Source organism: Amphiura filiformis, chromosome 2, assembly GCF_039555335.1.
Source record: "Amphiura filiformis chromosome 2, Afil_fr2py, whole genome shotgun sequence".
In the NCBI taxonomy this organism is placed as follows: Eukaryota; Metazoa; Echinodermata; class Ophiuroidea; order Amphilepidida; family Amphiuridae; genus Amphiura; species Amphiura filiformis.
Window position 1 is genome coordinate 53,812,704 of NC_092629.1, and position 22,681 is coordinate 53,835,384.

Sequence of the window (22,681 nt, forward strand, 5' to 3'; positions counted from 1 at the left end):
TAACTAGATTTGTATTTAATCTAGAGGTAGTGTATCTATAAGACTATAAATGCATCAGAATCAGCCAAAGAGTCCGTTCAACACTGTCATAGCCTCCACAGAAAAGTCCTTTAAAAAGAGAAACATGCGATTTGTTTTCACATTGAGAGAGTAATTTTCATATACACCAGTTGATTACACTCTTAACAATAGCATTGTCAGTTCTCTCACATTCACCTTTCCATCACACCCTGTTGATTCAAGAGAATGGATTCTTGTATACTTATCCATTTGTTGTATTTTAACATCTTTCTCAACATAAAAAAACCTGCGAACCCTGGACATTGGGGTATAATTTCATCCAATTTTTATGTTCTTCTTTTATTTAATTTATTTATTTATTTATAATCTATTAAGATGAGTCTAAACTGTATAATTTGTCAGTAAGTTGTTTTTGTGTTTTAGCTTTTAGGTTGTTATATTGTTTAAATTCATGAAACTGTCCCAAACTATGTTTGCAAAGTTAATTTAGATACATTGCAAAATTTTGTTGGTTGGCTGGTATTTAAACCATGATACGATACCCACCAGCACTTCAGTCAGAGTCGGTGCATTTCATTTTTTATAAGCAATGTAAGTGATTTTATTTATTTATTAGTGTCTCTTATATTTGCAAATAAGTAGTTTGAATGTTTATAAAGGTTATAAAGCAAATGTACTCTTCAACTTTTGAGATTATAGTATGTGTATCAAAAATCGCTGGAAATTTGCAACTCAAATTTTATCTGAAAAAATGATCGCACAAAATTATTTTACCAAACATAACACCTATCAAGTTATATATCATTGGAAAGGTCTAACTGAGGAGAATTGAAAAATGCAGGTTAAATTTCAATAGGGTGCATGGTTATTTATTTACTGTAAATTTTAAAATATAAAATTTTTTCTATTTTTTTCAACATATTTTGATCTCTAACTCTTTATGACTACACCCTATGCTTTTTTTAATTGTATTTTTGAACTCCTGAGACAATTTCCTGTTGAAAAATGTATACTTTTATGGGTGTAGGATGTCAAACATTAATAATATACTTCATTGAACCGAAAACGGCGCGATTTTTGGAAAAACAGTCGGTGAAACAGAAATGGGCCCACCTCAAAACGCATGGCCAAGTACGAAAATTCACCATATAAACTCAAAAGTATGAATGCAAGCTGTTATTGCTGACAATAGAAACATTGTTGCAAAGTCATTAAAAACAGGTATGTATTTCAGACGTTCTTTGGCCGAAACGAGATACAGGCTAGTAAGGCAGTCTAACCCCTGACTACAATGCAAAATATTTTTCACCCCCGAGATTTAATTTTCACCCCATGTGTATGTATTTGGATTTTCTGCAAGCTCGGGAGTGAAAAACACGGGAAAACAACCCCCGACTTTCGGGCCTTAATGCTACCCCTGGCAAGTAGTGACCTCGAGGTCATCAATAGACATTTCTGTGTGTGATTCTGCTTTGAAACAAAATACAAAAAATCCATCCACTGACATCGAATGACTTGATGCATTAAAACTTTTATTTCTTGTAAAAAGCAAACAAATAGTATAACCTCGGCTATGGCGCTCATCAGCCCTCGAATTAACCCACAGCACCGACGGCATATTGCCGTGGGTGCCCACCCCCATTGCCGCAATGCCCTCAAAATATGTCCTTTACCGACGGCAGTCACTTGCCGTGCCCCTAAATGAAGTTGCCGTGGGTGCCCTAGCCGGCCAGCCCTGTCCCTTCATTATAAAATCATTAACAAGTACTGGTTAAATCCCGCAATATTGTGGAAAATGAAATCGAAAATCTTGAACACGATCGCTATTTTGAGCATCGTAACCCAGCTATCAATCACAGTATACACAATAGTTTGTTGTGAATTAATATTCATAACCCCTACGTAAGCTTACATATTCAGCCAATCACATCGGCTTTTATACATTATCTGGTTGCTAGAAATCTGACATTCTTACTTCATTTTCTCGATTGGTCAGAGAAATACCTTCAACGTACTATCGACCAATCAGAAACGCTGTTAGTAACTAAGACTCCTCGACCTCATGTCGTGAACAAAATCTGAGCGCTGGGCAAATCAATTGTTCTCTCGATTATCAAACATTGACTTCCCATTGCAAACCGATGGCGATACCCTTCCGGTCTCGCCTCTTATCTTGTACATGTGAGCCCATCTCTAGATATGTTTTGAACGAAAGAGATTGTATCCCGGCGAATTTTATCAATATTATTACCAAAGTGACAGCTGTTTCATCGCTGTTTCGAGTCAGTTTTGCAGCTCAGAACTAGGGATCGCAAAATTTAACTAAATTAAACTGTTGATTTTTGATTGCTTTGTATTATAAAGCAGGTTTTTTAAGCAATCAGGTTAGTTTTAGTGTAAAGTTGAGAGTCGAATTTTACTTTGGTGTCGAATTCAGCTGACGGTATTAAATGCATTTATTCGCTTTTGAAAAATTGCCTTGGTGCCCTTCTCAAATTTTCAACAGTTGCCTTGAAGTTGATGCCCTTTTGAAATATTACAAATTGCCGTGCTGCCTTGCCTTTTCAGTGAAAATCCACGGCAATTATCAACTTGCCCTAAAAAAGTTGCCGTGCCCCTTCACTGGCCTTCAGATCCTTAATTCGAGGGCTGATGGCGCTGATATTTTTAAAAATGGGTAATTTTAATGGTTAATTTTGTGTGGATTTTAATCAAAGTTATTGCAGTAGGAATGCACCATCCCAGCACCATCTTCAATTAAGATCATGCGCGCATGCGTAAGCAGTTGACAGCACGTGGAATTTTAATAAATAAACAACTCCTGACCAGTTTAAGCACGAGCTCGCTCGTAAGTGGGTCGATAACAATGTCATAGTCATGGAACGGATTTCTCGCTGCTCTCAAAAATCACTCAAAAAATCATGTTTTTAAATATTTCTTTGGACAAAAGCTGATGCGTAGAATAAGTTAAGCAATCACAGATGACATACATACAGCAGTGACACAGGTTTCTAAACTGAGTTAGGTATGTCCACATTCCTTATTATAGAGGGCTGACGCTCAACTCAAAAATCTAAAAAGTTATGACCACAGTAAATGGCTTAACTGTGTAATCCCCATAGGAAAATACAAAATTTTGAAATTTGGACACCAGAAACTTGGAGAAGTAGTCTAAAAAGTGCTGGTACTAATACAGAAGTAGTCAGGCTCACATCACACACTATAGGTGGCGCTATTCGTCCATAGGGAAGTGGAATGTGCCTGTACGGTCCAAAAATGGCTTTACTGTGGGGCTCAATGGAAAAAATTACTAAAAATTAATTTTGACAACCAAAACCTAAGTGATGTTGACTTATGTTGGTACTGGCATAATAATGGATTCATAAGCTATCACATAGTGCAATCTATGTTCCACCAAGTGGACGCTTCGTTAAAGCGCAAAAAAGCAATTTGTGTGCAAATCAAGACCATCCAAAACAGCTTTCTTACAGTAAAGAATAGGAGGTCATCTGGGGTCACATACAGTAGTGTACATTGTACATGTGCCTGCTGTCACAATTTCACACACAAAATTTTGGACAATTTGGTGACACTATTTTTGTCTGTAACTTCAAAAGTATGTGTACTAGAAACATGATTGACCCCTTATTGTTTAGGTAATTTGATTCTCTTTCAAATGAAAGAACTTTCAGCTAAAAATATTGAACTTCAAAATTTTATGAACATACCTAACAGAAGTTATCATGCAGCATGTATAGTTAGATTTCATAAACGGATCGCCGTGGTGAAAAATGATGCATTACTTGTTTTTTTGTACAGTAAGTCATTGGAAGGCATTGTCAATGATGACTGCAGAAAAATGAAAAATGTTAAAAACAGACATTTGCCCATAACTTTGTTGATATTTGAGCTACAGATATGGTTGACCCCTCATTTTTCAAGTTAAATAATCACCTTTTTAAACAAAATAATTTCCATGTGAAAAAACCTACTTGAAAATTTTGTGATCATGCCTAACTGAGTATTTTACTAGATATAAATGCAAACTTGCCAAAATAGTTATAGTTGACGTGTTGTGCACCGTACAGCACCTGCTACAACTTGAGAACAAGTAAGTCCTCAAATGTTCGAAATTTGTAGTTACTATACATGCTATACGTACAAGTACAACTGCATTTTACCGTACATGTAACATGACTAAATACGGTGTGCAGAACAATACTAGTTGGCATGTCTGCAAGATGGGCGTGATACAACGCAAGTTGTCTACGAATAAATCCAGTAGAACTAGAGCTAACTTTGTATGGTCACAGGCTCAGCAATCATGTAGCAAGCAGGGTCATCAACGTTTTTACTGGCGTCACGGTCATGTCAAAAAGAATTGAACGACTGGAATTTGGACATAAATAACAGCTCTCATTTGACCATTATTGTACATATTTATAAACAAATTTCATATATTTTTTAAGCTCTGATATCTCAAGAACATAAATACACATTACATCATGGTCAAACACTCTAAATCCCACTATAATGCTCACCTTTCGGTAGGTGTTCTATTCGCCATCGAGTTTCCTACTGAACGCCATATTGGCAGTATATGACGTCATGTACAAACGCTGGCCGAGTTCGGAATGGAAGATATGGGTCAAACGCGGTCAAGCTATGCGTCTTTTCCCCTCTATATTTCAGCTGTTGTAATCCCTGAATTAGAATACCGAGATGAGGTTCCTATACAGAAAGATCTGTAGAATCGGTAGCAATCAAGCAAAATAACTCAACTGCATGATAAATAGTTATTTTCGATGAATTATTACAGCATTCGCTCCACGTACATTTCGAAGGACACGTAAATCGGGAGACGAATAGCGCCATTGACGTCTCATTGTGACCAATCAATTAAAATTTTTGATGATTCCATTTTGCTGGATACCTTTTTATCACTCGCAGAAATATTTATGATTATATTTAGATAGTTTTATTCTTGATTTCTGAAATTAAATATTTTTTGAGTACTAACTGTTATAAATTTGGATTCTCTTTCCATGTAAAAAGCTTTAACAAATGCAATGTTTTTGTTTAGTTTTTGTTTTGAACCCCACACAAATAATGGACGAGGCGAGCTAGGCGACCTTAAAAAAGGACATTTATTTATTTCTGTTCAATAAACACCATCACTGCGTTAGACAGTTATATACTATTTTAGTAATTTTACGTTGTTTTTATACAATATTTCAAAACGCATTATTCATTACTTTACTAATACGAATAAAATACGCTGCAAATTATTGTACAACAGATGGTTACAGTAAAAATTTAGAACTCTTTAGGGCACCTTGATTATACCGTGAATCTAGAAACACAATATAAATAACAACAATATTAAACATGCATGGTGTCGAATTCGGTGGTCTGCGGATAATCTTGAGTTCAAAAATGTCATCATTTGGCTGATGAGTGTCTTATTTAGCTTTCCATTTTACTGCTGGTGAGCAGCCTAGCTAGCCTAGCTAGCCGAGAACCAGTTCTTGTCAAAGATATCGCCATGGCGGATGAATCGGAGGCTGATTTTGGGACTGCATATTATCGTTCACGAGATCCTATCAAAAATTTTAGAATCAGGCAAGCATGCAACTGCATTTTGACATTTTTTTTTTCATTGAGAAGTGTTGAACTTAATCTTTTCTTTTTGCTTTTTTAGTTATTATGTAGATCGGTTGGGTATTCTGTGGGTAGGTATGCCTCAACCTCCCTCTGACAGACTGACACTGCAGTGAACTGAAAGATTTGTGAATTGACTGTTGTGGTGAATTTGTAGGCCGCAGTATGCCAGGTGAATTTAAATTTACCATCAAACTGCATCATTTTATATATCAAATTAAAGCCCTTGAGTAAAGAAATTTCTATGTAAATATGTATTATGTTTGGTCCCCGGTCTAGGCGAATTTCGCTGACTAGCAAATGTGTTAACTAAAGTTTGCCTGGCATACCTAGAATTTGACACTGACAGGCGCAGCAAAAATGAAGACCTGATTTGAAACAGCTAGCCTCATCATTCGTCAATACTTAGTGTCCGTTTTTATTTCTACCAGGGCCAGAGGCACTTACTACATGGTTCCTGAGGGCTGATGACACACATTCGATGGGTGTAGGCACTTACATTGTGTACATTGGAAAATTTGTTTAGCATGCTTGAACGATCCAGTACAATTATAGTTAAGAGCATTTCAATGCTTGATCGAACCATTAAATGTGTGTCAGGTCGCTACATGTACTATTAAATTATTATAACCCACTTTAGATCACACAATCACTGATCATTTCTAAAGTCAATCGCTTTTGCAGAAAACTGAATCGCACGCATGATCAGTGTACCAAATCGCCGTTGCATTTGGATGCTGAGCATGCGCATGATTTGCTGTTTTTGGCCTACATGTATCTCTGACACGCTCTTACTTCTTAGTCTCTTTTTCAGTCTTTATTTAAGAGGATCGTAAATGTGGCTTAGTCCTCTCTGTTCATGATCTTGCTCCCTCTTCTCCTTTCCATTGCTTCCCGCACTTCTCAAGACTTTTTGTTATGGTTAGCTCTATAATTAACAAAGTTACTGGCAAACTCAAATTTCTTTACAGACATGTTCAATATCTCAATCAGAATTTACAGAAAAATCTCTGCTCTGCTCTTTTACAATGCCATATAGACTATTGTTGCACATCATGGTATTCAGGCCTTAAGGGATCTAAAATGAGCGTTTATTATGTTTTACAGTATTTTTTGGGACATGAGAGCACCTCAGACCTATCGAATTGCATTCTGAATCTGAAGCATGTCTTTCTGATATCAAATAATTTTCATTTTTGAAAATCACAATATAATACAAATTTTATGACAAATTATAAAAATTTGATATTTTTCAAATTTTTGATATAATTATAACAGTCCTCGAGTAAATTATATAAATCTAATGACATATTCTTAAAGTGTGTGTAGGGGAGGAAAAGCCGACGGTCAATTGAAAATTTTGACCTTTCATATTGAAGATATGGATTTTTTCCCAAAAGACCTAATTTTTTTGGTGTTTTGGTGAAAAAATCCATATCTTCAATACGAAAGGTCAAAATTTCCAATTGATCGTCGGCTTTTCACCCCACCTACATACACTTTAAGTATAAATCATCAGATTTATAAAGTTTACTTCAAGTACTGTTAAATATCAAAAATATCAATTTTTAATGATTTGCCATAAAATGTGTATTAAATTGCGAATTTCAAAAATCAAAATTATTTGATATCAGAATGACATTCTTCGTATTCAGAATGCAATTCGATATGTCTGATGTGCTCTAATATCCCACAATAAATACTGTCCAAACGTTCATACCCCAGCCCTTAACAAGCACTATCAACGCAAATTACAGATTATCCAAAATAAAATGGCTCGTTTCATTCTCAACTTGTCTCCCAGAGAGCATATTGGTCAGGTACACTTGGATTCCATTAAGCTTTTGAAAATCCATGATAGAGTCAAACAACTCCGACTCAATCACATGTTCAATATTTTCTATGCAATGGGTCCCTCTTACTTTGATCAGTTTTTCACTAAAACCACTGTCACTCACACGCACCGTACCAGATCTAGCTCACATAATTTCCATATCCCCAGAGTCAGTGGCCTTGCTTCCAACTCCTTCTTTTATCAGGGTACCCTTGACTGGAATTCTTTACCTATTCACATCAGGTCTATCACCTACAAGAATTCCTTCAAATCCCATGTCAAAACCCATTTGGTCATGTTTTTTGAGGTGGGCACCCAAAAAAGGTGGAGCTGTCACATTTTCCAAAATATTTTCTCATTCTTATGAAGAAGAAATGGTTTTGGTCTTATTTTGAAGATAAATTATTAATTAAATGAAATAATAACAAATACAGTTGAACAAATCAATTAATTAATTTCAACAGCTTAATTAAGTTAATTAGTCAGGGGTGGAGCCGAAGCGGAGGAGCCGGAAGCGGAGGAGCTCTGTGTAATTCCAATGGGAAGTTGGTGTTCATTTTAAAATGTATGCACTTTGTTGCCTCAGTAGGAGTAAAAATGCATTTGCATGATGTTAATTTTATTATTTAACTTTCTATAACTATAATTAGCTAGTTAATCTTAATAAATTTAGTAATTAAGGATTTAACAAGCTTTTAATTAATGCGGTGGAATGTGTGTCATGCAATAATGGGCTTTAAATTTTGCATGCATTTCATCTGTCATAAATAGATCTTTTAAATTGTTTTATCTTTGAAATATCTATAAAATAAATCTTCTCAAAGGAGATTATTACAGTCAAGGATTTATTCTGATGACATATTGATCTCTGGCTATTGTTAAATCGTTTATTGATGTAGGCTAATTGTGCATGTATATGGGTAAAGTCAAAAATAATGGCACCATTTGGTTTTTGATGCCTGCTATGCAAATGAAAAAGACCAGCAAAGAAATTCATCTTTCAAAAAGTGTGTTATGATTTTCTCTTTAAGCACAGCAATTTGTAGTGTCATAGCTGTCATGTAAAAAATAATATGCCCAATTTTCTTCCCCATATGGTCAGGAGTGTTACACTTTAGCGTGACAAGAAAAGAGGTACTTGTTTTTTAATCATGCACTGTAAAAAATATACAAGTTGCAAAGTGTTGCATGGGGTTTCATGGCATTTTGTGAAGTGTCTGGTATTATTAAGTACCAAATTCTTTCATATTAGTTGCTTTAATAGTCTACTTAGGAACATGTGAAGACTACATGGTGCGAAAAATAAAATATGTTCCAAAAATCACTTCTCGCCAGATTGTGTAGCATTGTAAGGTTGTGATGACAGTAATAATCTATTTCAGTCTGTTTAAAGTAAAAGCAACATTTGGGCCAAACTTGGAAAAAATTAAACTTGCATGATATCAAAACCATTTTCTTTTTAGAGCGGGTTGAAAAGAGAAATTCTGTCTCGTCAGGAGTGTTACATCAGAATTCAACTTGATTTTTTTCATACACCAAGTTGGCAATATTCATACATTACTTTTTATTTTATTAGTGCATTGGGATAGGAACTCAAAAACAAGAAAAATATTTGCCATTGCTTGAACATGTTTGCTACAGCTATCTAAATAGTCAATGTCAGGAGTGTTACACAGAATTAATTAATTGGCAATAATTCAAATTTCTGAAGAAATTACCAGTCTGTTGGTGTTCTTTTAGCCCTGAAAATATATTCCTGAATCCAAACTGCTGCAATCATGATGTAAAGACCTTCATATTCAAGAAATATGTACATAAAATCATGGTTTTCATAGCTCGACCAAAATGTTACACTCCTGACAATCAATTGTAAGTAATATAGGCTCAACAATAAAATTGAACTCATGTAATTCAATTTTTTGCCCCTTTTTGAGATAGCCATAGATAGTGTCACCAAAAAATTACAAAAACTACTTTAGAAAATGTGATTTGCAAATTTATATATTTGAGGCCATACAGTTACTGTAGCAAAGTGTCAGGAGTGTTACAAAAACATGCAAGCTGGGCTCGAAAAACACAAATGAACGAAAATCACCTCAATTCTGGGCCTTTTTTGGGAGGCCCATAGATGTTGTCAACAAAAAATTACAAAGACTGTTTTAGAAAATGTAGTTCATAAAATATTTCAGGCCATACAAGTAGTGTACAGTGTCAGGAGTGTTACACAATAGCACTACTTAGATAGATCCTTACATCAATTTGAAGAACTATGTGATGCTAAAAACTTCAACACAGTTTTTGCACATCATATTGCATGATATAAACTTAAACAGAAAATAATTCAAGATGTTTCTTTTGACAATAAAAACTTTTGTTCCTGATTTCCATGAATTTTTAGGTGTTTAAATGAAAATTTTAATTTTTTTCCCAAAACTTTGTTTCCATGTGAAAAATTCTACATGACTATTTTAGTTTAGTGTCTAAGTAATTAATTAAAACTCAAAGAATTACACATTTGCATAATTTTGTCAAAATATAACAAGGAATGACATGGGTCTTTGGTGTTATATTTCTGAAGATTTTGGACTACTTTTGCCAATAAACCGGTTAAAAAAATATATTTAGTAATATTACTGAAGTAATTTTTTTATTTTTTCTTGAATTTAGATATGTTTTGCTTACAATAAGACAACAATTACATCTCTGAACACTGTTTGTAATTTTGACACTTTTGTCACACTTTGGTGCCATTATTTCTGATTATACCCATATGCCTATTGTACATGCACCATTGTTACAAACTATTCACTGTATATTGATTTTTGGAACACCCTATATGGGAATTGGATATTTTTGTGATATTATAGCAATTCTTTAAACTATTTTGAATATATTTTCCAAATTAATGGCACTTGGTGAAATTTTTCATTAAATTAAACAATTTAAAATTTAACTTTTTTCACACCCTGTATTACACAATGGGCTTAACAAATATAGTGCAAACTTTATATTTAATGAAAACACTAATTGTGTTCATTCCAAATATCAGGTTTATTTTCAAATTTAATATACCATGTAGAAATATTGGAGTGGTAAAGAAATGTAATTTTTTATGTATTTTTCAGTGGAATCACCCTGTATATTTTTGGCACACCCTGTATATCCACTCAAACTTTACAGATTTGCAATCCTGACAATATATGCTTTCTAAAAATGTATAATTTTACATAGTTTGGGTGAAAACTTTTTGAAATATAATCAGAAATACAAAAAAGGAGTTGATTTTTGGCAAATTGCAAGATGTGACGCAATTGGGTCCCACCTCAAAAAACATGACCATTTATCTTCAACCTCAATGAACCAGGAAATGGCTGAATATGTTTAACTTATTTCTCTTTTGTCCCTTCTTTTGTGGCTCTGTTTTCATCTCCCTTTTGCAGGCACCTTTTCATTTTGGACCCCATTGGAAATAAGTTGGCATATTTAGCCAACTTTATGGGTTATCCTGGCTCATTGACTTGGTTGTGTGTATGATGATTGATTGCATATTTGTTGTCAATTTTGCCGAATAATAAATAAATAAATAAATAAATAAATAAATAAATATGCTCCCACCCAAGGATATTGTTTAAAATCATGTTTATCACATGATTTTCTCTGGCGACATGATCTGAAATTGCTGATTTGGTCTGTTCTTATTCTGATGCTTTGCGTTATGAGTGTGTATACTTTTTTCATTTCCCTTTTTCACTTTATCTTGGTGTTCGACGAAGAAGTACGGGAATCCAGTTTCCCGGAAAAGTGGATCACATGACGATATTTTATCGAGCAAAATGGAAATGTGTTTATTTTCATCAACAAACCTAATGAATTTATTCAACGAAGTAAAACACAGTTTTTTTAACTTATTTCATATAATTTGCAGTTGAAGAAAAAAAATGTGTTTTTTGCTCATTTTTTCACCTGTATTTTGTATTTGAAAATTCTTTGGCTCTTTTGTGCTTGTACTTTCCAGAGTAACAATAAAGCGTGTGACTGGGCTGAGTCTAGTACCTACATTCAGTGGAGGAGGAGGGGTAGGGCTGGTGGGGGAAGATATCCCGCAAGCAGGACCAAGCCATGACAATGTGGAGATGAGACCAATCGGAAGTAAACAAACCAACAATAATGCATGTAAGTGTAACAGCTAACTGACAGAGAACTATGAGCAAGTACTGACACTCTGACAGTGATATTTATGCAATCATTATTAAAACATGTAGGCCTCTTTTTTTTTTCTCAATTAAGTGACACATTTTGTTCTTTCTTTCATCAAACTTTCCTTTGTTCGTCCTTTCCTTCCTTCCCCTTCATTCCTCTTGCTTCCTTTGCACTCTGTTCTTTTCCTTTCCTTTCATTCTCTTCTCTTTCTTCTCTCTTCTTCTTCTTCTCTTCTCTTCTCTTCTCTTCTCTTCTCTTCTCTTCTTCTCTTCTCTTCTCTTCCTTCCCTTCCCTTCCTTCCCTTCCCTTCCTTCCTTCCTTCCCTCCCTCCCCCCCCCTTCCCTCCCCTTCCCCTCCCCTCCACTCCCCTCCCCTCTGTTCGCTACCTTACCTTAGGGCCAGAGCCAAAATTCCCGTTTGTGGCGGGACGGAATTTTGATAGGCCTTTTAAATTGTAGCTCTGTGCCTGTTTATTTTATGGATTCTTTATGTTCTTATATAAACAAGTAAGTTACAGACTACATTCACACACAAGAAAAATAGTCCTAAGAATCAACATGTTGCCACGGTAACACAAATTCATTGATGTGGCGGGACGGAATGATAAACTTCATGTATTTGTCAACACAGTACATTTGTTGAATTTTTATCAAAAGTACTGGGATAAAACATTTGTTTCTAACATTGGTATTAACTTCAACTATCCATCTTTTGTTATGGGAGGAATTATAAAATTCACCCCTTCTTTTTATAGTAATCGTTCATTAATTTTTAAAAATCATGTCAATGTGGCGGGACGGAATGTGGCGGGACGGAATTTTGTCCACCATGTCAAAATCAAGAAAAAAAGCAGTTGATTCACTTTAAAACTGACAAAATTGTTTTTTCTTTCACTTCAAATGAAAAATTATTGCAAAATATTGACTGAGAAAGAAATTTTTCATAGATTCCTGAACTTTAAAAAATCATCTCAAAATGTGGCAGCGCCGTGTTTTACACCAAAGACCCTGAAAATAGCATTATTGCTGGCATCCTACCACAAAAGGCCTGAAATAGAAGAAGTAAAATGGTTTTGAGCCTAGCAAAGTTGATGAATTCAATTTTTATGTACTCAGGAATGTTACCATAATAGTTGATATTTTGGAAAGTTTTGACTAAAATTTTTTTTTTCGTCCCTTCCTGAACGTAAAAAAATCACCTCAAAATGTGGCGGGACGGAATTTTACACATATTTTAATTTATTTCTTTATTTTTGCAAAGTCCACTGCTATTTTTTTTAGTGCTGAAATTGTCCATACAGAAGACCTTTATAATACCATAAACAAAAAAATCCCATCTTTTTTAAATATGCAGTAACATCAAATTTAACAATTCCGTCCCGCCACACCAAGAGGGCGCTACGTGTGTATTTTATTGCTTGTATTCCAAAATTGACGGGCAAATTTTACTTTTTTTTTGCCGATTCATAATCTTTGGTAAGTGGTCTATTAAACCAGAGGAGAAATTCACTCCTGTAACAATTTCTAAATTTTAGGTTGAGTGATGACCATTTTTGGCTCTGGCCCCTTATAGTATTTACCTTTATTGTTTTCAATGTTTTTCAGCTTATTTTTAATCACATTTACAGAAAATGGAAAAAACATGGTTTTCAGTGATTAAAGAGTTTAACTCAACAACACTACACTATTTTTCACTCACCTGGAATGTTTTCACTAGTTCGACTAGCGTCTTCAGCAGATGGTGATGCTAGCATATGATATCTCTTTAATCATGGTCAGGGTTCGAATTCGGCTGTATCGCATAGCAGTTTGCTCCTTATTTTGAAGCAACTGCTACCCAATTTTGCATTTGTATAGCACTTTTTGTAGTGCTTTGTATGCAAGTATCCTGATTTTGAAGGATTAGCCAAAACCTGCTACGCAAATTTTTTTCGAATTCGAACCCTGATCATGGTTTACAGCACTTGTTTTTTATTCAAGACCAATTTTCAGTGTTTTTTATTCAAGACCAGTTTCCATGCCTGTTTATACCAAAAGGCCAAAAATGCTACCCATGTTCATTTGTACTGAGTACCACCCCCCTGCACATCTCACTTTCAGATATTTATTCATAATATTATGATAACCTTCCCAGCAACCAGCCCAGAGGTAGATGACTATACGTATAAATGGCAAGAGAAGGTCTTCAATCAACGTGAGATTGATTTGTACAGCGATGCCCAAAACTGTTTCAACCCTCTGGACCAGAAGTACCATGAAGAAGTAGTGGAACTCAATGAAAATGGCACACGCAAAACTAAACGACTCTTCTCTTATGTGGATCACGATAGATTCACCAACATGGATGAGGTATGCATTATAATGCAAATGGGCCAGGGTTTTACACTACTGGTCATCTAACAGCATTTCTGATTGGTTGATAACGTGAAATGCTCATTTCAATTGCCAATTAGGACTAGGCTTTAAACTTTTATGGTCAAACTTGCATTTACAGATGATCTTATTAATACCCTCCTTGATTGGTTCAAAATTGGACACAATATTCATTTTGGCTAATCAGCAGGTAGTTCTCATAGGGTTAATGACTAGAGAAATAAATGAATAAAAAAAAAACAAGATTCAAGCAGTTGGAGCTTTGTTGGAGCTAATTGGAGCTAGTCACATGTACATGTAGGCTCACTTTTTTATAACTCAACATGTCACTTGCTACCAAAATATGGGAGTTGGCTCCCCAAGTAATTGCTGGATTATGACCTTCTCCCAAAATATTCTGTAGGTACAATATTTGCATCCCCAAAACTGACAATACAATATGGTAAATTTCTTTTGTAGCAATCTGTTTTTCTCTGTCAAAAAAAGTTTCTATGCTTTCATTGCATCATTTACTTAATATAATTATATTCTAATGTTAAAAATGTATGTGTTTTGCAGCAATGCCTCATGACGACATCCCCTACAGAGCAACCATCATATTTGAGTGAAAGAATGACAAATGTGAGAAGAAGAAAGCAGAGAGAAAGGAGGAAAGAAAGGTTGGTAATCAAATTTACCCTCCCCCATCCACCAAATTACCTCCCTCCCCCCACCAAAAGCTCTGTAAGGCAACCTTTTTAAGAGAAATCTGTAAAGTGTGCTGAGGCTTGTGGATCAACGTCTAGGCGTTGTGCCTGTGCGTAGCGCACTATAAATCAAAAATCGATTAAAAGCTTGAACAGTTGGTCGACATTTGCACCAGGAATTGAAGGTTTAGTCTCATCAATCTAGTCGCCAATGTGACTAAAATGGTCGCACCTTACAGCACTGGGGTGATACCACTCTAGATTTTCCCGGACGAGCCCCCATAAATGTTCTATGTCGCACACATGCACTCAGCCACCTGGCCAAGGGCAGACCGATTTTCTGGAAATGGATATGTTACCCATTTACATCCCTGTTGTTATATTTCAGATACGCAGATGCTGGTGTTTTCTTACCCAAATCCAATTTGATGGTTGATGTACCAACTGATGAAGACAAACGTGCCACCCATGTGATAGACACCCCTGTACAGACCATGCATATCATGGCAGATCTGGCATCTGCAGAGGAGTAAGTGTGCAGGGTTAACAGCAGTGTATAGAGGGTGTAAAATCAAACCAGTGAGAGCATTGATAACTTGTTTTACTGCCTTGGGCAGGGTACCTCCATGTTGAATTGTATGGGGGTGTGCGATAAATGTTAGACATTATAGTTAAGTTATTTACAGAAAATCCATTTGAAAAAATGTAAAGAAAATGGGGAGGGGGTAATTTAATGTATCTTTTCTGATTTCATGTATATTTCTCTTTTACTTCCACATAGAAAATCAACAGTCACAGATGAATACGTCTTATGCACAATAAAATATGATGCCCACGGTGTGCTCTCTGTCACCCCAGACTTCAATCATCATCGTCCGGCGTACACCATCATAACAGAATCGGGACGGAGAGATACGTACGAGTACACGCTGTCGCTAGCATCTGAGAAAATGAGCAGACGGGAACAGGATAGGGAAAGTAAAATGTATAAGGAGTTATACCAGAGACACACAGAGTATATTGGCGCTATGGTAGGACATGAGTTTGAGCAGGTGAGTTAAGACCTGGGTCTTATGGGGTAAATAGGTTTTACTTTCATTTGACACCACTCAGGGGGTCTTACCTGCAGTTTGAGATATGCCCATTTTTAACACCAAGGGTTTGTCATTTAGTATAGTGCAATTTCTGTATAGAAAAGGACAGAAAATTCCACCCTAATAGCATCCTAAATGGAACAATCTCCCCCAAATCAGCTGTGTGTGCACCCTCCATCTGTGCTTTCAAGCCCATGGCACTTTGTTTAATCAGTGATCAGTGCTATGTTGCCACCAGCCAGCCTAAAGACACTATAAACCAGCCAGCCTACTTTTTACTCGCACCTTCCTGATGTACACCACCATGTTTTTAGCACCGCACCGACTGCGAGGTCACATCAACCCACTTCCAGTTTAGCTCAATGAGCTGCTATAGGAAGCTACCCACTGAAGACTGAAGGCTTCCCCTGGTATAGCTGTCAACAAATGTTTAACCATGTTGACCACACCCCCAATTAGTATGTTATAATTATGCCACTGATGACAGCGGAAGTAATATTTTTGTGGCCAAATTTAAGGGTATCATTTCTTCCACTACATGAACTGTCAAGTGCTTTCCTGGTGTGAGAAATAATTTAATTAGTGGTCCCAGAGCTCTGGTTACATTTCCTGTTCTTTTTTCATAGAGTGGCTGGAAAATAAGTTAAGTATGTAAGCAAGTAAAATGCACATAGGCTGCACTCCATAGCACAGCAACTATTAAGATAAAATAAAAAAATCACTATTAACAAATTTTATATTTGATTTGTTCTTTATACCCCTTTCGCTTTCTTTTGGTTTCTTAATTACGTTCTTGCTTTATTTTATTTTCTGTTCTTTTTCTGTTCTATTTCTGTTCTGTTTCAATATTATTGCTCGTTTTTTATGGTTCTTTTTTAATTTTATTCATTCTTTCTTTCCCTCGTTCATTTTTTTGCCAATAGGTACCAACTGGAATGTTACGAATGTGTGTGTTTGGCGAAATTGTGTCAGCTAAGAACTTTGAGTATGACAATCTCTATGTGCATTTCTTTGTGGAGTTACCTCAGTGTAAGTAAAAAATTCAATATATATTTACAAACTTGGGACTGAGAGATTAAGACCAGACTGAGTTTGAATGTTGCGGTGCAATTGTAACTTATGGTTGAACTAATAAAAATACAATAATAACTGCGCCATCTATTTTGAGGTCATTGTTTGAAATCGGAGGGTTTTGTTTTGCGCTGAGGTATTTTTCCGAAATACCAAGCCCAAAACAAAACCTGACAATTTCATACAATGAACTCTAAATAAAAGGTGCAAAGTTATATTGTCATTCATTACCACCAATTTACAAAAATTAATTTGCTTCATGAAAATAACATGATATTTTTGCTTGAAATACGATTGAAAATGTATCTCCCGTTCGCTGCTTTAATTCGCAGTTAATAGGCAATCAACAAGTATGCGGGCATACTCGCGGTGATTACGCATGTTGGTTTGCGCGTTAACAAACACTACGCAAATGACGTTCAATTGTGTGAGACATTGGAACAATGATGCATTTTGCAGTCAATTGTGAGATATTAATGACCTCGATTTGCGTTTTTACAAATAATAAAATATGATTGGACCTGAGTGGTGTTAAAATCATCCCAGATATCAAAATATTACAATATTTCACTTTGCTTTTTATATCTCGGGGGCATGGGGAAAATGCCCCACCCCCCAATTCTTGCCCTCCCCTCCCCAATCCCCTAGTAAAATTCCAATATTACGAAAATGTCCACTTGCAGCATCAATTTTGCGGTATATTATAGATTTTTGCCCTGCCACTAAAATCCAATGCCTCTCAAAAAAAAAAAATATGGTGGCACCACTGATGATAATTAACCTTTAACCTTTGAGATTGTTTACTTTTGCATCATACAGATTGGTCAGCAGATAGATCACAACAGTTGTCAGGAGTAACACAGACCTGTGCAACCAAGGAGATAGACAAGGTCAGTGCACTATACCAATGTGTATGGATAAGGGATCAAATGAGATTTTTTTAAAGCGCAATGATTTATAGTGCAGACACAACGCCTAGACATTGAGCCACAAGCCCTAGCACTTTTTTTTTAAAGCGCAATGATTTATAGTGCAGACACAACGCCTAGACATTGAGCCACAAGCCCTAGCACTTTTTTTTTTAAGCGCAATGATTTATAGTGCAGACACAACGCCTAGACATTGAGCCACAAGCCCTAGCACTTTTTTTTTAAACCGCAATGATTTATAGTGCAGACACAACGCCTAGACATTGAGCCACAAGCCCTAGCACTTTTTTTTTAAAGCGCAATGATTTATAGTGCAGACACAACGCCTAGACATTGAGCCACAAGCCCTAGCACTTTTTTTTTAAAGCGCCAATGATTTATAGTGCAGACACAATGCCTAGACATTGAGCCACAAGCCCAAGCACTTTTTTTTAAAGCGCAATGATTTATAGTGCAGACACAATGCCTAGACATTGAGCCACAAGCCCTAGCACTTTTTTTTTAAGCGCAAAGATTTATAGTGCAGACACAATGCCTAGACATTGAGCCACAAGCCCAAGCACTTTTTTTTGAAAGCGCAATGATTTATAGTGCAGACACAATGCCTAGACATTGAGCCACAAGCCCAAGCACTTTTTTTTTAAAGCGCAATGATTTATAGTGCAGACACAACACCTAGACATTGAGCCACAAGCCCTAGCACTTTTTTTTTTTTTTTAAGCGCAATGATTTATAGTGCAGACACAACGCCTAGACATTGAGCCACAAGCCCTAGCACTTTTTTTTTTAAGCGCAATGATTTATAGTGCAGACACAATGCCTAGACATTGAGCCACAAGCCCAAGCACTTTTTTTAAAGCGCAATGATTTATAGTGCAGACACAACGCCTAGACATTGAGCCACAAGCCCTAGCACCTTTTTTTTAAAGCGCAATGATTTATAGTGCAGACACAACGCCTAGACATTGAGCCACAAGCCCTAGCACTTTTTTTTTTTTAAAGCGCAATGATTTATAGTGCAGACACAACGCCTAGACATTGAGCCACAAGCCCTAGCACTTTTTTTAAAGCGCAATGATTTATAGTGCAGACACAACGCCTAGACATTGAGCCACAAGCACTTTTTTTTTTAAAGCGCAATGATTTATAGTGCAGACACAACGCCTAGACATTGAGCCACAAGCCCTAGCACTTTTTTTTTAAAGCGCAATGATTTATAGTGCAGACACAACGCCTAGACATTGAGCCACAAGCCCTAGCACTTTTTTTTTTAAAGCGCAATGATTTATAGTGCAGACACAACGCCTAGACATTGAGCCACAAGCCCTAGCACTTTTTTTTAAAGCGCAATGATTTATAGTGCAGACACAACGCCTAGACATTGAGCCACAAGCCCAAGCACTTTTTTTTTAAAGCGCAATGATTTATAGTGCAGACACAACGCCTAGACATTGAGCCACAAGCCCTAGCACTTTTTTTTTTAAAGCGCAATGATTTATAGTGCAGACACAACGCCTAGACATTGAGCCACAAGCCCTAGCACTTTTTTTTAAAGCGCAATGATTTATAGTGCAGACACAACGCCTAGACATTGAGCCACAAGCCCAAGCACTTTTTTTTTTTAAGCGCAATGATTTATAGTGCAGACACAATGCCTAGACATTGAGCCACAAGCCCTAGCACTTTTTTTTTTAAAGCGCAATGATTTATAGTGCAGACACAATGCCTAGACATTGAGCCACAAGCCCTAGCACTTTTTTTTAAGCGCAATGATTTATAGTGCAGACACAATGCCTAGACATTGAGCCACAAGCCCTAGCACTTTTTTTTTTTAAAGCGCAATGATTTATAGTGCAGACACAACGCCTAGACATTGAGCCACAAGCCCTAGCACTTTTTTTTTTTTTTAAAGCGCAATGATTTATAGTGCAGACACAACGCCTAGACATTGAGCCACAAGCCCTAGCACTTTTTTTTTAAAGCGCAATGATTTATAGTGCAGACACAACGCCTAGACATTGAGCCACAAGCCCTAGCACTTTTTTTTTTTTAAAGCGCAATGATTTATAGTGCAGACACAACGCCTAGACATTGAGCCACAAGCCCAAGCACTTTTTTTTTAAGCGCAATGATTTATAGTGCAGACACAACGCCTAGACATTGAGCCACAAGCCCTAGCACTTTTTTTTTTAAGCGCAATGATTTATAGTGCAGACACAACGCCTAGACATTGAGCCACAAGCCCTAGCACTTTTTTTTAAAGCGCAATGATTTATAGTGCAGACACAACGCCTAGACATTGAGCCACAAGCCCTAGCACTTTTTTTTTTAAAGCGCAATGATTTATAGTGCAGACACAACGCCTAGACATTGAGCCACAAGCCCTAGCACTTTTTTTTTAAAGCGCAATGATTTATAGTGCAGACACAACGCCTAGACATTGAGCCACAAGCCCTAGCACTTTTTTTTAAAGCGCAATGATTTATAGTGCAGACACAACGCCTAGACATTGAGCCACAAGCCCTAGCACTTTTTTTTTTTAAAGCGCAATGATTTATAGTGCAGACACAACGCCTAGACATTGAGCCACAAGCCCTAGCACTTTTTTTTAAAGCGCAATGATTTATAGTGCAGACACAACGCCTAGACATTGAGCCACAAGCCCTAGCACTTTTTTTTAAAGCGCAATGATTTATAGTGCAGACACAACGCCTAGACATTGAGCCACAAGCCCTAGCACTTTTTTTTTAAAGCGCAATGATTTATAGTGCAGACACAACGCCTAGACATTGAGCCACAAGCCCTAGCACTTTTTTTTTAAAGCGCAATGATTTATAGTGCAGACACAATGCCTAGACATTGAGCCACAAGCCCTAGCACTTTTTTTTTTTTAAGCGCAATGATTTATAGTGCAGACACAATGCCTAGACATTGAGCCACAAGCCCTAGCACTTTTTTTTTTTTAAAGCGCAATGATTTATAGTGCAGACACAACGCCTAGACATTGAGCCACAAGCCCTAGCACTTTTTTTTTTTAAAGCGCAATGATTTATAGTGCAGACACAACGCCTAGACATTGAGCCACAAGCCCTAGCACTTTTTTTTTTTTTAAGCGCAATGATTTATAGTGCAGACACAACGCCTAGACATTGAGCCACAAGCCCTAGCACTTTTTTTTTTTTTAAAGCGCAATGATTTATAGTGCAGACACAACGCCTAGACATTGAGCCACAAGCCCTAGCACTTTTTTTTAAAGCGCAATGATTTATAGTGCAGACACAACGCCTAGACATTGAGCCACAAGCCCTAGCACTTTTTTTTTAAAGCGCAATGATTTATAGTGCAGACACAACGCCTAGACATTGAGCCACAAGCCCTAGCACTTTTTTTTTAAGCGCAATGATTTATAGTGCAGACACAACGCCTAGACATTGAGCCACAAGCCCTAGCACTTTTTTTTTTAGTGCAGAAAGCGCAATGATTTATAGTGCAGACACAACGCCTAGACATTGAGCCACAAGCCCTAGCACTTTTTTTTTAAAGCGCAATGATTTATAGTGCAGACACAACGCCTAGACATTGAGCCACAAGCCCTAGCACTTTTTTTTTTTAAAGCGCAATGATTTATAGTGCAGACACAACGCCTAGACATTGAGCCACAAGCCCTAGCACTTTTTTTTAAAGCGCAATGATTTATAGTGCAGACACAACGCCTAGACATTGAGCCACAAGCCCTAGCACTTTTTTTAAAGCGCAATGATTTATAGTGCAGACACAACGCCTAGACATTGAGCCACAAGCCCTAGCACTTTTTTTTAAAGCGCAATGATTTATAGTGCAGACACAACGCCTAGACATTGAGCCACAAGCCCTAGCACTTTTTTTTAAAAGCGCAATGATTTATAGTGCAGACACAACGCCTAGACATTGAGCCACAAGCCCTAGCACTTTTTTTTTTAAAGCGCAATGATTTATAGTGCAGACACAATGCCTAGACATTGAGCCACAAGCCCTAGCACTTTTTTTTTAAGCGCAATGATTTATAGTGCAGACACAACGCCTAGACATTGAGCCACAAGCCCTAGCACTTTTTTTTTTAAAGCGCAATGATTTATAGTGCAGACACAACGCCTAGACATTGAGCCACAAGCCCTAGCACTTTTTTTTAAAGCGCAATGATTTATAGTGCAGACACAATGCCTAGACATTGAGCCACAAGCCCTAGCACTTTTTTTTTAAAGCGCAATGATTTATAGTGCAGACACAATGCCTAGACATTGCGCCACAAGCCCTAGCACTTTTTTTTAAAGCGCAATGATTTATAGTGCAGACACAACGCCTAGACATTGAGCCACAAGCCCTAGCACTTTTTTTTTAAAGCGCAATGATTTATAGTGCAGACACAACGCCTAGACATTGAGCCACAAGCCCTAGCACTTTTTTTTTAAAGCGCAATGATTTATAGTGCAGACACAACGCCTAGACATTGAGCCACAAGCCCTAGCACTTTTTTTTTTTTTTTTAAAGCGCAATGATTTATAGTGCAGACACAACGCCTAGACATTGAGCCACAAGCCCTAGCACTTTTTTTTAAAGCGCAATGATTTATAGTGCAGACACAACGCCTAGACATTGAGCCACAAGCCCTAGCACTTTTTTTTTTTTTTTTTTTTAAGCGCAATGATTTATAGTGCAGACACAACGCCTAGACATTGAGCCACAAGCCCTAGCACTTTTTTTTTTTTAAAGCGCAATGATTTATAGTGCAGACACAACGCCTAGACATTGAGCCACAAGCCCTAGCACTTTTTTT

General features: G+C 36.7%; 2 protein-coding genes across 2 annotated transcripts in view; one reads left to right on the forward strand and one right to left on the reverse strand.

Annotated features, from left to right (window-relative positions):
- The window catches only part of LOC140146379 (uncharacterized), a 91,375-nt gene extending 86,500 nt beyond the window's left edge, over positions 1 to 4,875 (reverse strand). The window contains 1 exon segment of the mRNA XM_072168212.1: positions 4,563 to 4,875. Coding sequence (XP_072024313.1) covers positions 4,563 to 4,588 — 26 coding nt within the window. The 5' untranslated portion in view covers positions 4,589 to 4,875.
- Positions 4,876 to 5,391: 516 nt separating this feature from the next.
- LOC140146380 (tectonic-like complex member MKS1) overlaps positions 5,392 to 22,681 on the forward strand; it is a 48,191-nt gene continuing 30,901 nt past the window's right edge. The window contains exons 1-8 of the mRNA XM_072168213.1: positions 5,392 to 5,643; positions 11,532 to 11,689; positions 13,850 to 14,064; positions 14,647 to 14,747; positions 15,163 to 15,303; positions 15,556 to 15,826; positions 16,792 to 16,897; positions 17,759 to 17,829. Of these exons, the coding sequence (XP_072024314.1) occupies positions 5,567 to 5,643; positions 11,532 to 11,689; positions 13,850 to 14,064; positions 14,647 to 14,747; positions 15,163 to 15,303; positions 15,556 to 15,826; positions 16,792 to 16,897; positions 17,759 to 17,829 (1,140 nt within the window). The 5' untranslated portion in view covers positions 5,392 to 5,566. The remainder of the gene's footprint in view (positions 5,644 to 11,531; positions 11,690 to 13,849; positions 14,065 to 14,646; positions 14,748 to 15,162; positions 15,304 to 15,555; positions 15,827 to 16,791; positions 16,898 to 17,758; positions 17,830 to 22,681) is intronic.